Here is a 16,487-nt window from a genome sequence, read left to right as displayed (position 1 = left end):
ATGAAATTTAATATTATGTCAGTTTATTATTGTATACAAGATAAGATATTCATTGTATAAATCACAGGGTAACTTGTAGATATTTTCATGGAAATAAAGGATATTACAGCGTAATTATTTTCTAGGTGATAAACGATAAAAAACTGCATATATGCCAAAATTAATTACTATTACAGGTGAGTGCTACATATGCGGAAGGTTTCAGGTTGACAGCTGTCTGTGGGGTTGGTGGTCCAAGGTCAAAGGACAAAGCTCTGAAAACAGCTGAAGAAATATTGAAAAGGTAAATGCTGTCTACATGCTTTGGAAAGTATTTATTGGAGGCAGTGGAAGTAGTTTTTACAAAGACAGCAAGTTGAGTTAACTGATTACAAATGTCATATGGAAAAATGTGAAAAAAGAGAGTTTCTTCATCATATGTAACTAAAGATACAAATCTGACACTGACATTGATTTGGGAGAAGAGTCTACTGTAATAAGACATTCACATTCTGTTGGTTGCAGCATTGGTCCTACTTTCTGTATTTGTTTTTCAGTACATAGAGAATTATTACAAAAAATATTTCAAAGGAATGTACATGTTAATGTCTAGCAAAACATATATACTGCTATTTCAATAACACTCTAATTTCATCCTTGCTTTACTGTTGATGTTCTTTGTAAATTGGGTTAATGAAGTACCAGTATTTAATTTATAGATGTAGGTGGATATTGTCGATAGAGCGAATGATTTCTGCTCAGTAACTTGAGAACCACTTGACCCAAAACATTCAAACTTCGAAGAAAGCTGCGGGGGGTCTTGCTTTGCTCATGTCGGTTGGTCAGTATGTCTTGTCAGTCAGTAGGGCGAACACTCAACAGTTTCCGCTCAATAACTTGAGAACCACTTGACCAAGAACAATCAAACTTTGTAGCATAATTGGACTTACGAAGTAAATTACCCCTATTGTTTTGTGCATCAGTAGGTCAAATGTCAAGGTCACATGGGCCTAAACCTTGAAAACTGTTTGTTTATATTTGATTTTTACAGATTTTATTTTTTTATCAGCTCTTGTGTCAAAGCCTGTCTGTCCGTCTGTCTGTCCACTATGGATTTCCTATTCCTAACTGAAAAATGCTTTGGCCTACAGGTGTCAGACATCGTTGGATGATTACCTGTGGTCAGTAGATAACGCCTATTACTTTTGCAGTCAGTTGGTAAAAGTGATCTCGGGAGGCCATCATAATGGTCATGCATGTTTTACAAACACACATTTTGTTATTTTGCAGATGTAGACGGACATTTACATATAAAAGCATTTAAAGCTGGAAATATGTATGAAGTAGTTGTATGAGGGTATTAATATATAATATACTATATAGCATTTATATCTACTGTTAAACTTGTAGATGTAGGAGGATATTTAAGCAGTTAAAGCTGGATGATTTCACAAAAGTTCATACAGAGATTCTCGGCTCGGAACATAACTATGGTCCTATGACAAATCTACCTCAGGTACAGATATTCTTTCTACAATGTATAAAATGATCATTGTGAGAGCTGTATATTAGTATGGTATTGTATTCAGTTTTGTTAGATTAAATGCTATTAGAAATTCTTACATACACTTAACAAAGTCTTTTCTGGCCACTTTGACCTTAGTTTGACTGGACAAAGTATATAGAGAGCTGTCCTACTCACCCTTTAGTCAGAGTCCTTGTCAGGATTCCAGGTTCAAGTTTTAATGCACATTCACTATATCTCTTTAAAAACTTGATGGATTTGCTTCAGTCATAAGAAAGTTATTATACCCCAACAAACGAAGTTTTAGGGGTTGGGGGGTATTTAGGAGTGAGCTTGTCTGCCGGTCAGTCGGTCTGTTGGTTTTCATGGTTTCCGGACAATAACTCATGAAAGGCTTGACAGATTTAAATACAGGTCAAGTTTAACTTTGAGGTCAGTAGGTCAAAGCTTAAGGTCACAATGACCTGGAACAGTTAAACGGTTTCTGGATGATAACTTGAGAATGCTTGAGCCTAGGATCATAAATTTTGGTACACAGGTGTAACATCATAAAATACAGGTCAAATTTGACTTTGAGGTCAGTAGAACGCCTCAGCCTAGGATCATGAAAGTTGATAGGGAGGTTGATCATGACCAGCAGATGACCCCTATTGATTTTGAGGTCAGTAAATATAGGACAAGTTCAACTTTGACATTGGCTTACTTCTGTGACAAAGCCGCATTGTGGTGGTATAATTTGTCACTCTTGTGACAGCTCTAGTTCTTCATCATCCAGACACAAGGTCCATAAAACTAGCTCCTGTAGTGTATGAATTATGCCCCATTTTTACTTAAAATTTCAGCTTAAAGTTTTGATGCACTTTCACTCATTTTCTGTTCTTACCAAATGATTCAAACTTTGAACCATTGTTCCACATAATCATCCACATCATATGACACTAGAGCCATAACTCTGCCGCCATTTTTTAATTAATTTTGCCCCCTTTATACTTAAAATGTCTGGTTAAAGTTTTGGTGCACTTTCATTCTATCTTGGTATTTTTATAAGTAAATGGATTTAATAGGAGAGATCGTGTTTGTATACAAATCTGTTGCATTGTCTGTTTTTAGAACTGATAAGACAGTGATCAGGTGGGCATTCGCCAAACGTCCATGTTTTTTGTAAACAGTGATGTTTTTCTAACGGCAAAAACTTTCTTAAAATCACAAATTATATCAATAAGTTTTTGATCATTGGAAAGGTTATAAAACAAGCAATTTATTAATAACTTTCAATTATTATTTCAAAATAAAATGGATTAATTATGAACGCTTAACTTAAAGTGATTTTCTAAAACTCTGAACATCACTACGTGCGCCATTAAAATTATATGTCATTCAAAATGGTTATTCATTTTAAAATGATATTTGAATACGAGAATATGAAAATATGAAAATTGTAAGTATTTCAAATCTTTTTGAATATTTAAAATCCATAAATGAGCGAAAAAGTTATAAAAAATTAAAAATGCCAACCCCGTTCACAAACGATGTAAAAACATTTGTTTTGCCCACCACCAGATAAACAGATGTTAATGTGTGACGTCACCTATTCAGACTTAAAATAGTTGTTCCGCATCATATAACACAAGGTTCATTACTGTGACAAATATTCCATGAATTATGTCCCTTTATACTTTAGAAATAGAAGTTGTTGTATTTTTTATTCACTTTCATTCTATCTCCTTCATTACTAAATGGGTTTGAACCAAACTGTTGCTCAACACCACGGTCTGCATTAAGGGTATTAATGGTTCCAGTTGTAGCTTGTGTTCCCTCAGATATGCCCTTTTTGGACTGTTGAACATCAAAATAGTTGAACATGCTGTCTCCTCAGACAGCTCTTGTAATTGAGAAGCAGCTGCTACAGAATGTGTATCCATGCTTCAAGAACATATTGCTCTAGTTTTACCAGACGTTGTTTTTTTTTGGTTGGTTGCTGTTGTGCATTCCTCTTGAGAAGGTCTTAGATATTCTCAATGAGGTGTACTTTGGGATTGTTAGCTAGCCATAGGGTTGTTGTCCTTTGTTAGCTGCCAAAATATATACATCATTAGATTGCTAGGTAGACCTAGAATGCATAGGTATCATTTATGTGAGATTTTGAAAAAATCATTTTCTTCATTATTACTGATTTTTGGTGATGTTTTGCATCTGAATTTATATTGTATCATCTTGCCCATGAATGTACATATGATACTTAAATATATAAATTAGAATTGTCTACAAAAACTACCAGAAAATTTAATATTCCATGCACCAGTTTATTACTTTATATCTATTGTGACTTCAGGGTTCTCGAGAGTCTGTCCTCTGGCTTGCTGTGCACCACAAGGACAAAAAAGCTTTAGAGATACTTGCAAGGGAAATAGCACCAGCTGGAACTGGCATGGGTAAGTCTTATTTATGGAGGTGCTGACACAGGAAATAGCACCAGCTGGAACTGGCATGGGTAAGTCTTATTTATGGAGATGCTGGCACAGGAAATAGCACCAGCAGGAACTGGCATGGGTAAGTCTTATTTATGGAGGTGCTGGCACAGGAAATAGCACCAGCAGGAACTGGCATGGGTAAGTCTTATTTATGGAGATGCTGACACAGGAAATAGCACCAGCAGGAACTGGCATGGGTAAGTCTTATTTATGGAGGTGCTGGCACAGGAAATAGCACCAGCTGGAACTGGCATGGGTAAGTCTTATTTATGGAGATGCTGACACAGGAAATAGCACCAGCTGGAACTGGCATGGGTAAGTCTTATTTATGGAGGTGCTGGCACAGGAAATAGCACCAGCAGGAACTGGCATGGGTAAGTCTTATTTATGGAGGTGCTGGCACAGGAAAAAAAAACCAGCTGGAACTGGCATAGGTAAGTCTTATTTATGGAGGTGCTGGCACAGGAAATAGCTCCAGCTGGAACTGGCATGGGTAAGTCTTATTTATGGAGGTGCTGGCACAGGAAAGAGCACCAGCTGGAACTGGCATGGGTAAGTCTTATTTATGGAGGTGCTGGCACAGGAAATAGCACCAGCAGGAACTGGCATGGGTAAGTCTTATTTATGGAGGTGCTGGCACAGGAAATAGCACCAGCAGGAACTGGCATGGGTAAGTCTTATTTATGGAGGTGCTGGCACAGGAAATAGCACCAGCAGGAACTGGCATGGGTAAGTCTTATTTATGGAGGTGCTGACACAGGAAATAGAACCAGCAGGAACTGGCATGGGTAAGTCTTATTTATGGAGATGCTGACACAGGAAATAGCACCAGCAGGAACTGGCATGGGTAAGTCTTATTTATGGAGGTGCTGACACAGGAAATAGCACCAGCTGGAACTGGCATGGGTAAGTCTTATTTATGGAGGTGCTGACACAGGAAATAGCACCAGCTGGAACTGGCATGGGTAAGTCTTATTTATGGAGGTGCTGACACAGGAAATAGCACCAGCAGGAACTGGCATGGGTAAGTCTTATTTATGGAGGTGCTGGCACAGAATATAGCATCAGCTTGAACAGGTGTGGATAAGTTTATTTATAGAGACAATGGCACAGGAAGAAGCACCAGTTTGAATCAGCATGGATAAGTTTACTCAATATTTGTGGAGGTACTGGCACAGGAAATGGTGTCAACTGGAACAGGTATTCAATCTTAATGGAGGTACTGACAAAAGAAAAAGCACCAGCTGGAACTGGCACGGACAAGTTTATTTAATATAACTGACAAGGAAATAGCACCAGCTAGAACTTGCTTGGGTCAGTTTACCCAGTATTTTATGAGGATACTGGCATAGGAAATAGCTTCAGCTGAAACTGGTATGGGAAAGATTACTAATTATTTATGGAGATACTGGCACAGGAAATAGCACCAGTTGGAACTGGTATTGGTCAGTTTACTCAGTATTTATAGAGATATTGGCCTAGGAAGATAATGACACAGGAAATAGCAAGAGCTGGAACTGGCACAGGGAAGCTTACTCGGTACTTATTGAGATATTGGCACAGGAAATAGCACCAGTTTGAACTGATTAATGATTAACCTGTATTCTTCACAAGTACTATACATCTGAAAATTTTTACAGTAACTGATTAAACAAATGTAAACTGAAAAATAATTAGACATAATGTCTTTGGTTGTCTTAAGTCTTAACCTGACAGGACCATTATCACTGAAGAATAAGTAAAACTGAATTAACTTGACACTTTGTTTTTCAGCTTATTTTATGTGTCTTTACTTCAGATTTCACGATAGCCATTTATTGAACTTGTTCTGCATTTTTCTTTCAGCCCCAGGATTAACTGGAATTGTTGGAGGCAGACCTAAAGTGTAAGTATACATTAAGATACATGCCATAATTAAATAAAGACAAGCAGTACATGTTATATAAAGTATGAGGTCTGCCCAATTTTGTCTGTCACTAGCCTATTTGATGTCTGAGCAAGAGTATGACCCAAATAGTTTTGGGCACCAGTATGCTAAAGGTTAGGGTGGCAGTGATCTTTAGACCCATCAATATATGAAGCATAAAGTGTGCATTGCAGCAGCTGTGTTCATGTGCAGAAAGCATACAGTGTTCATTGCAGCTGCTGTGTTCATGTGCAGACAGCATACAGTGTTCATTGCAGCTGCTGTGTTCATGTGCAGACAGCATACAGTGTTCATTGCAGCTGCTGTGTTCATGTGCAAACAGCATACGGTGCGCATTGCAGCTTCTGTGTTCATGTGCAAACAGCATATGGTGAGTATTGCAGCTGCTGTGTTCATGTGCAAACAGCATACGGTGCGCATTGCAGCTTCTGTGTTCATGTGCAAACAGTATATGGTGAGTATTGCAGCTGCTGTGTTCATGTGCAAACAGCCCGCCCGATTAGCTCAGTAGGTAGAGCATTGGTCTACGGATCGCGGGGACGCGAGTTCGATCCTCAGGTGGGGCGTATGTTCTCCGTGACTATTTGATAAAGGACATTGTGTCTGAAATCATTAGTCCTCCACCTCTGATTCATGTGGGGAAGTTGGCAGTTACTTGCTGAGAACGGGGCCTCCGTGGCCGAGTGGTTAAGGTCGCTGACTTCAAATCACTTGCCCCTCATCGATGTGGGTTCGAGCCTCACTCGGGGCGTTGAATTCTTCATGTGAGGAAGCCATCCAGCTGGCTTACGGAAGGTCGGTGGTTCTACCCAGGTGCCCGCTCGTGATGAAATGATGCACGGAGGGGCACCTGGGGTCTTCCTCCACCATTAAAGCTGGAAAGTCGCCATATGACCTATCATGTGTCGGTGTGACGTTAAATCCAACAACAACAAACAAACTTGCTGAGAACAGGTTTGTACTGGTACAGAATCCAGGAACACTGTTTAGGTTAACTGCCCGCTGTTATATGACTGAAATACTGTTGAAAAACGGCGTTAAACCCAAATCAAACAAATCATGTGCAAACAGCATATGGTACGCATTGCAGCTGCTGTGTTCAGGTGCAAACAGCATATGGTACGCATTGCAGCTGCTGTGTACTTGTGCAAACAGCATATGGTGCGCATTGCAGCTGCTGTGTACTTGTGCAAACAGCATATGGTGCGCATTGCAGCTGCTGTGTACTTGTGCAAACAGCATATGGTGCGCATTGCAGCTGCTGTGTTCAGGTGCAAACAGCATATGGTACGCATTGCAGCTGCTGTGTACTTGTGCAAACAGCATACGGTGCGCATTGCAGCATCTGCATTCAGGTGCAAACAGCATACGGTGCGCATTGCAGCTGCTGTGTTCAGGTGCAAACAGCATATGGTATGCATTGCCGCTGCTGTGTTCAGGTGCAAACAGCATATGGTACGCATTGCAGCTGCTGTGTACTTGTGCAAACAGCATACGGTGCGCATTGCAGCTGCTGTATACTTGTGCAAACAGCATATGGTGCACATTGCAGCTGCTGTGTTCAGATGCAAACAGCATATAGTGCGCATTGCAGCTGCTGCGTTCATGTGCAAACAGCATACGGTGGGCATTGCAGCTTCTGTGTTCATGTACAAACAGTACAATGGTACGCATTGCAGCTGCTGTGTACTTGTGCAAACAGCATACGGTGCGCATTGCAGCTGCTGTGTACTTGTGCAAACAGCATATGGTGCGCATTGCAGCTGCTGTGTTCAGGTGCAAACAGCATATGGTGCGCATTGCAGCTGCTGCGTTCATGTGCAAACAGCATACGGTGCGCATTGCAGCTGCTGCGTTCAGGTGCAAACAGCATACGGTGCGCATTGCAGCTGCTGCGTTCATGTGCAAACAGCATACGGTGCGCATTGCAGCTGCTGCGTTCAGGTGCAAACAGCATACGGTGCGCATTGCAGCTGCTGCTTTCAGGTGCAAACAGCATACGGTGCGCATTGCAGCTGCTGCGTTCAGGAGCAAACAGCATACGGTGCACATTGCAGCTGCTATGTTCAGGTGCAAACAGCATACGTAGTGCATTGCAGCTGCTGTGTTCAGGTGCAAACAGCATACGGTGCGCATTGCAGCTGCTATGTTCATGTGCAAACAGCATACAGTGTGCGTTGCAGCTGCTGTGTTCATTTTTACTTAATTTCAGCTTTCAGTCAGAAATTACTACCTTTTAACAAGTAATTTTACAACACATACAAAATAAACAGGAATACTACATTATACACATAATTGTTACCTGTTTATATTTCAGGTCACCAGTGCTGAAACTTTTCTCTTTTCTACATGATAAACAAAATTACAAGGTAAGAACAGTTTTGCCCTTTGAAAATATATTTGTCAGTTGTCTGCTTTGAAAGAAAGAACTAGAAAGAGCAAGATCCAAGTGCTGAAGGATAAACTCTGTACTATAAAGTATCTGTGTAATGATTTGGTAATTACCTGTCACATGTAATGTCCAACCTTAATAGTTAAAGAGGCAGTGTTCTGGTGATTTGAAATTCTTAATATGGATCTAAAAATGTTAAAAAGAGTAAGAAGTTGTTTCTTTGGCTAGTTTACCTCCTGGTTATACCCAGTAGTTGTATTTGATGTATAACTTGCATGTGAGTCATCGTATTACTACTAGTAGGTAATCAGCTGGAACTGTTACAAAATTTTGTTTTTTGAAAATCTTAAAAAAATAATACTTTCTATTCCATAAGATATGTCATGTGCAATTTTACAATGTTCATAAAATCAAATAGGTATTCTAAAAATGTTTAGAATGTTGACAGTCGATTTTCCTCAATTTATTAATTATGTCTCCTCCAGGAGACATATTGTTTTTGCCCCGTCCGTCCGTCCGTCTTTCCGTCCGTCCGTCCTTCCGTCCGTCCGTCCGTCCGTACGTCACACTTCATTTCCGAGCAATAACTGGAGAACCATTTGACCTAGAACCTTCAAACTTCATAGGATTGTAGGGCTGCTGGAGTAGACGACCCCTATTGTTTTTGGGGTCACTCCGTCAAAGGTCAAGGTCACAGGGGCCTGAACATTGAAAACCATTTCCGATCAATAGCTAGAGAACCACTTGACCCAGAATGTTGAAACTTCATAGGATGATTGTACTTGCAAAGTAGATGACCCCTATCGATTTTGGGTTCACTCCATTAAAGGTCAAGGTCACAGGGACCTGACCATTGAAAACCATTTCCGGTCAGTAACTTGAGAACCACTTGACCAAGAATGTTGAAACTTAATAGGATGATTGGTCATGCAGAGTAGATGACCCCTAACGATTTTGGGGTCAATCTGTGGAAGGTCAAGGTCACAGGGGTCTGAACATTGAAAACCATTTCTGGTCAGTAACTTGAGAACCACTTGACCCAGAATGATGAAACTTCATAGGATGATTGGTCATGCAGAGTAGATGACCCCTGTTGTTTTTGGGGTCACTCCATTAAAGGTCAAGGTCACAGGGGCCTGAACATTGATAACCAGTTCCGATCAATAACTTGAGAACCACTTGACCCAGAATGTTGAAACTTCATAGGATGATTGAACATGCAGAGTAGATGACCCCTGTTGATTTTGGGGTCAGTCTATTAAAGGTCAAGGTCACAGTGGCCTGTTCATGTAAAATCATTTTTTGGAAATAACTTGAGAACCACTTGACCTACAATGTTGAAACTTAATAGGATGATTGGACATGCAGAGTAGATGACCCCTATTTATTTTGAGGTCACTTGATCAAAGGTCAAGGTCACAGAAGCCTGAACAGTGACTTGAGAACCACTAGGCCAAGAGTGTTGAAATTTAGCGGGATGACTGGACATGCCAAGTAGATAATCCCTATTGCAGCCAACCATCAGTGTCTCTTTGACTTTTGCTCCTGACCCCTTTTGACTTCTTGCCTATAGGACTTTGCATTGGGGGAGACATGCGCTTTTTAACAAAAGCATTTTCTAGTTAACAAGACAAAATTTGTTCTTACTGTTATTACAGATAGATATTAAGATGAATGGAGAGCATGTTGAGACATTTAACCCGACTAGTGTTCCTACAACAACCCATGCAGATACCTGGTCACCCAGTTCAGGTGATACTGGTTCAGCTCTACCCCGCGGGACCAATACATACAGGCTGGAGGATCTGGCTTACACCAGGAGCGGAGACAAGGGAAATAACTGCAATATAGGTAATCAGCTGTCACATAATGCTTGTGATCCACATCAAAAGCCTGATAAAATCCCACTTCCTTGTACAACATTTCACACACTGACTGATACATGTTTTCGTTTCATATCACAGTAAAAAGTATTTTATATTATGCTTGTCTTGTTTTGATTTATCTATATGTTTTACATTGATGTAAAATGGCATTTATTTGTGTTAAATTTGTAATTGTTTTTTTAGTCCCCTACTGATGGAACACCGAGGGGACTGTAGGGATGCCCACTGTCCATCCGTCTGTCCATCTGCAAATCTGGATCCTGCAATTACACAAAACGTATTCAAGCTAGGTTCATAAAATTTGGTATGTAAATAGAGGGCAATATGTAGATTATGCATACATGACTCGTGCTTGTAGGTCATAGGTCGAGATCACCACTGAAGGAAGTAAAAATTAGTTTTCAGTCCATAACTATTTATTGCATTTAAGGATTTTCTTACCAATACAAGCAAATGTTCCTTGTGACCAGACAATATATTGCATACATTACCCATGCTTTGTGATCAAAGGTCAAGGTCACTATTGAAATTATAGTAAAAATAGTTTTTGTTCCTTTAATAGCTTCTAAACGCTTTAAAGCATTTTGATATACACTCATGTTCCCCTTAACCAGATGATGTGTTGTTGGTGTTGCTTGCATGACCCATGCCTATCAATCAGAGGTCAAAGTTACCATTGAAGGTCAAGTATAAAGCTATCTGCTACCTAACTTGACTCAGTGATGGACTTTTAAAGCCATAAACTTTTAGTGCAGATTTGGTAGGTCAGTCCACAAATGCTCCAGTTTCCCTGCATACGATTCCAGTGTGGTTGACTAATGCTGTTGCTTACAACCACAAGGGACAAACACGAACAAAGGTTTCCACCAGTAAGGGACTTCTGTATTGCCACTACAATACTCTGTCACTTGTTGTTTTTTTGCAATATGTTGTAAAGCACTTTTGAATGTGTACATGTGCATAAAAAGTGTTATATAAGATCTGTAGATAATTTCAAATCTTGCTTACATGCTATTGTAAAAGTAGTAGTAATATAATGTGATAATTATTCAAAAGTTTGTTAATTTAGTAGTTAAAATGGTACTTCATATCTTTCAGCTGCTTAAAATGACTTCTTTTCTGTCCACTCTTGTGAAAAAGCACTGAATACATTTTCTCATTTCTGCCTTTATGTCACATTTCTGCACACTGTAATAAGAACAGATCTGTAAGAGTCAGTTATTGTTGAAAGAGGATATCGATGATAAATGTCACATAGTTCTAGTTTTGTCTCAGTTTAATTTATGACCTGTTTCAATTTATCATACTACACACAGAATTAATCCGACTTTTTTATTTGCTCATGAAATTATGAACTATCAAAGATGACATGTTATTTAGTTGCATACCGGTAATCAAAGTTGAACCCATTTCAAGATAGAATTTTCTCATAACAGGTGTAGTTGCTCGTCATCCATCACTGGTACCTTACCTGAAAGAGGCTCTAACTGAGGCAGCAGTGGCTGACTACTTTGGTCACATGTTTGATAATCCAGACCAAAAACGTGTACGGAGGTAATTTTACATCAAAAGCTTTTGTTCAGCAGCAATATCAGCCTGCTGATTTAGGTCAGCAGCAATCCGCCCAAATAGGTCTTCTGTAGTGTGCCCAATTAGCTTAACCCTTACTCTGCTAAATTTCTATAATGAACTTGTCCATTTTCCAATTTGGACAGTACCATTAACTGTTAAAAGAGGTGCTCGCCGAAAAGATACTGGCTGAATAGCGAACAGTGCAGATCATGATCAGACTGCACGGATGTGCAGGCTGATCATGATCTACACTGGTCGCAAAGGCATATCAGTCGTGTCCAGCATGGTAAGGGTTAACAAGTAGAACACAAGATTTCCATCAAAGAGTCAAATCCTAAGCCTGATGTCTGTTCTCCTTGATGATTAACTGAAGACATTGCATCAAAGGTTTTTTGTCCTCCACCTCATGTGGACTTGCTGAGAAAAAGGAATCCGGGAACACTGGTACGGCTAACTGAATGCCACAAATAACTGAATATATAAGCATATCTTTCGACAGATGTCAGTTCTTTTATTTCTTGCTTTTGAATGGTCTGCATAATACGTAATTATTATACATGCATATATTAACTTCATGTTATGCAAGTTGTCATTCAGTGGTTTTGGAGGAGATGTCAGCCTTCATTCCGCTTAATCTTTGCAGTTTGCCATACTGTTCTTTCTAATGTTCCAGGAAAAAAAAACACTTGTCAGCAAAATTCTCATGGATCTGAAAACAAATTATCTCAGTTCTAGTAAACACAAAGAATACAGCAATAGTATCTGTCTTATGTCGTATGAATGATGTTCAATAATTATTTAACAACTCCGCACTTGGTTTTTGTTATCTCAGCGAAATATTTACATATTTCGATGAAAGTTGGACACACTATTTGATGATCATTTTGTTTAAATAAAACCTAACAGTAATAGCAATCAAACTTAAATTCATTGAGGTGTGTCAGTTACTGAGAGGTAACCCTAAAATGAAAAGGCGCATAATTAGTGCAACTGGGAACTGGCCGCTATGTTGAAACTAGAGTTGTCTGCAGGATTAAACAATTTTATGGCCCACCTCACATTTGTCAAGAGCTAGAAGACACCCTTATTCACACATCTGAACTATTCTGCAAGTCTGTCTTTATAGGCTATCAGATTTGTATCCAGAAGTAAGCATTTGTTACATTTTCACTTCTACTTTTAAATGATACACATTTTCTTCTTTTGGTTGAATTTATTTTAAAATATATGATGTTGATGTATGACACCATAAATTTATTAATACTTTGCCATTAATGTTACACATCAGATAAGAAATATTCATGTCACTATGGAAAATATTGCCGGATGTTCCATTGTAACTTAATGGAATTGAACAACTAGAATGATATAATACGAATTACATCAGTTCCACAAGTTAAATGTGTACTGCAGTCATAAGGGATTTACTTATTGTGCAAAATTTGATTCATTTCAATGAATTTACAACTGACTGTTATTAGCATTATGTTTTATCAGTATAAAATGAAAGTTTCACAGTGTGTCCAATTTTCGTTGAAATTTGTTAAAATTGGGCAGAGATAACAACAAAAAACCAAGTGTGGAGTAAGAAAGGTGTTAAGTATTGATGTATGATGCACAAGAGTTCAGACTGTTCAAATGTTGAAGATTTCCTTTGTCTATGTGTTGTGTGTCCCAGGTTCAATTTAAATATATAAACTTGTGGATTATTTTTCAGGTATGATGTGCCAGGAATAAATGGTTTCAATTTTGTATTACTTAACTGTCTAGGAGGTGGAGGTATAGCTTCACTGAGGAGTGATCCACAGGTTGGTGTTTACTTTATTTCACAGTGCTGGACATTGCTGAAAATTCTTTTTGACAGGGCTGTTTCAATTATTTATTTCATGCAGAACTTTCACAGGTCACAATTTCCTTTGAGGAATTAAAAAAGTAACATTTAAATTCAGATTGAACTTAAATATGACTGACTAGTAAATACAGAATAATGGCAACTTATTAAATGCAGCCTTGGTAGTGGGTAATAAAAAACAGAATGAGAGTTAATTTTAATGATGTTTCACAACTCTTTGAAGGAAGTCATTCAAATGTGTTTTTAAGAACTTGGTTCCAGTCACTTGTTTGTGAGCTTGAAAGTAAAGTTGTAAAATGCAAAAAATATCTGTTGTGGAACTCGGGTATATGAAGAAAATGCTAAGTGTAATAATATGTAGATGTGTCTTAAAATATTAATTGAAATATATCATGGGTATATATATATAAAATTAAAATGGCATTCTTTGTGTCTATAATATCATGAGGTTAGAATACTCTGGCTTAGATTGTTATTTTGGATTGTCAGTCTGTGCCTGTACAAGCACAAATTCTCCTCAAACATTGAATCAAGTTTGAATGCTCCCATTTACATTTCAGGGTAAAGCATATGGACAGATTTTGCTAGATTTCCAGGTGAAGGACATGCCCAACTTGACTGATATAACCAGTTGATGATTTGCGTAACTGTCATAATTTAAAGCTTGAATGTTAGCTCTTACTACCAGATGATGATTTATGTACATTACAAATCTTAATGTTAAGGTATAATTGAAGTCAGGACAGGAATAACATGGAAGACAGGAATGTTTATTGATGAATGTGTAAACTCAAAAATGATGTGTTAAATTGGTTAACGTCTATCAAACCGTATTTGCAGAATCTGTTAATGAATAACTAAATATCAAGTCTATATAGTGTTGTAATTGTACAATAATCATAAAGTATATTTCTTATAATAATTGAATCATTTTAACATTGAGAAGCTGATCTCAGTCACAACTTTGATTAACTGGTAAATGTGTTCTATTATATGTTGTTCACCACATTAATTACATGTGACCTTATTTACCTTCTTGTGCAGGAGAGCATCCTGTTCTCATTAACTTTGCATATACATGTAGTTTCATACATTTATTGTTTTGATGTAATTTGATATTGTCTTAAAAGAACTGTGATATCTACTGAAATTTATATATATTATGTGACAATAAACTAGATAGAAACAAAGTTTCTGATTTTTTCTTACCTATGTAATTTATCCCAAATTGCCATGCACTCCCACTTTCATTGCAGTTTACAGTGATAGTAAGGTAGAAAAAATACAACTTTTAATGGAAGTCTGTTTTAGTGTTAAGAGAGCTCAGCTGGTAAATAAACCCTATCTTGTCTAACAAGTTGAATTTATCACAGTGACTAGCCATAAACATGTTCCAGTTCCCTTTTCTGAAGTTACTGACCATTCCAAGAAGATGGAATATTCAGAAAAAAAACATTTTATTACTAGTTTAATACTTCGCATCTAGATATTTGGAGTGATCTTCCCCAACATGTGAATTTTGATACATATCTTAAGATGTGCAAAGAAAGGAATACGAACAAAATCTACCCACACCCCTACCTGCTCAATTAGACTAAGGTGGACAAAATCCTTCTTTTGAAAACCCTAAAATTAAAACAAAAATTACAGAAATTAAAAAATTCTATTTTTAAGATGATTATAACATATAATGATATAAACATATTGGAATGAAAATTTGGATATGATTTCCCAATATTTGCAAATTCTCTAACAGGCTTTTTCTTTCCAGTTTATGATGGCATGGAATTTAGATAAGGGTTAATTGGAAACATACCTGAACACAGCTAATAAGTTGATTTGAGTATTACAGTACCCAGTACAAGTTATGTGTTACCAAATGGAACTATTTGTTTTATTTCACATTTACATTGGAATGAAAAAATGAAATACAAAACCAAAAGTTTTAACTGTCTGCCTGTACTGTCTAACCCTTTACAGGGACCTAGACTCGTGTGTGTGTGCGTGTGTGTGTGTGTGTGAAGCCACAAAGATTTTTAGCAGAAAGAAAAGAAAACTGGGCCTAATAAAAAGGGAAAGAAAAATGACTGTTAGTGATTAAAAAATAAAATGGGTGAAAAACAGGGGTTATAGTTATGTTTGTTCATGTTGCTAACAGTTGCTGAAGTGACAGTGATGCAGTAAAACCAAGTTTTCTGACCTATAATGAACCAGTTATGATTAAAGTTTTTCTAGAAACACTTGTGACCAAAGCTTAATTATAACAAGATACAAGAATCTTTATTTTGAGTCAGTTTTTTAAACATATAACATTAGCATTTTCTATTTTCCGACTATTAAACAAAAGACCATTAAGTATTTAAAAAGGAAGTGACTATTCCTACGGTCCCGTAAGAATAGCCTCACAGGCTATTCCTACGGCTCTCCCGTAAGAATTGTGAAATAGCCCGCAGGTGGCTATTCCTACGGCTCTAAAGACATTTTGTATGGCCATCTTGTATTGCATTGCACTGAATTAATTCAGCTGGTATATTTTCGAATAAATTGTTTACCTTTGTCAATCTTTATTTCTCTTCTCTATTTTTTTATCACAGAGACATGAAGGGGACATACAACCTGTAACATGATATTAAAAAACATGATGTAAACTTAGAATAATGACATATTTATTACTCACAATATTATCATTACATTCATTGAATTGATTGATTTGTTGCATATATCTATACATATATAGAATCTAGATCTATCATTCGATGACAACAATATTACACATAGACATAAATAAGCCTTTTCCATTATTCGAAATCACTTCCTGTTCTCTCGGTGTGATACTGAAAAGCAAACAATTTGTTCGAAATTATGCCATATGAATTAATTCAG

The 16,487-nt window shown here is 37.6% G+C and overlaps 1 protein-coding gene across 2 annotated transcripts in view; it reads left to right on the top strand.

The window, feature by feature from the left end:
* LOC123556747 (uncharacterized) overlaps positions 1-14,795 on the top strand; it is a 35,842-nt gene extending 21,047 nt beyond the window's left edge. For both annotated transcript variants that reach the window (XM_045347691.2, XM_045347692.2), the window contains exons 11-19: positions 177-283; positions 1,390-1,495; positions 3,837-3,936; positions 5,821-5,860; positions 8,220-8,271; positions 9,953-10,145; positions 11,617-11,734; positions 13,470-13,560; positions 14,165-14,795. In XM_045347691.2, coding sequence (XP_045203626.2) covers positions 177-283; positions 1,390-1,495; positions 3,837-3,936; positions 5,821-5,860; positions 8,220-8,271; positions 9,953-10,145; positions 11,617-11,734; positions 13,470-13,560; positions 14,165-14,239 — 882 coding nt within the window. In that variant the 3' untranslated portion in view covers positions 14,240-14,795. The remainder of the gene's footprint in view (positions 1-176; positions 284-1,389; positions 1,496-3,836; positions 3,937-5,820; positions 5,861-8,219; positions 8,272-9,952; positions 10,146-11,616; positions 11,735-13,469; positions 13,561-14,164) is intronic.
* The last annotated feature ends 1,692 nt before the right edge of the window (positions 14,796-16,487 follow it).

Source organism: Mercenaria mercenaria, chromosome 5, assembly GCF_021730395.1.
Source record: "Mercenaria mercenaria strain notata chromosome 5, MADL_Memer_1, whole genome shotgun sequence".
NCBI classification, from domain to species: domain Eukaryota; kingdom Metazoa; phylum Mollusca; class Bivalvia; order Venerida; family Veneridae; genus Mercenaria; species Mercenaria mercenaria.
This window is presented reverse-complemented; position numbering and strand designations above follow the sequence as displayed.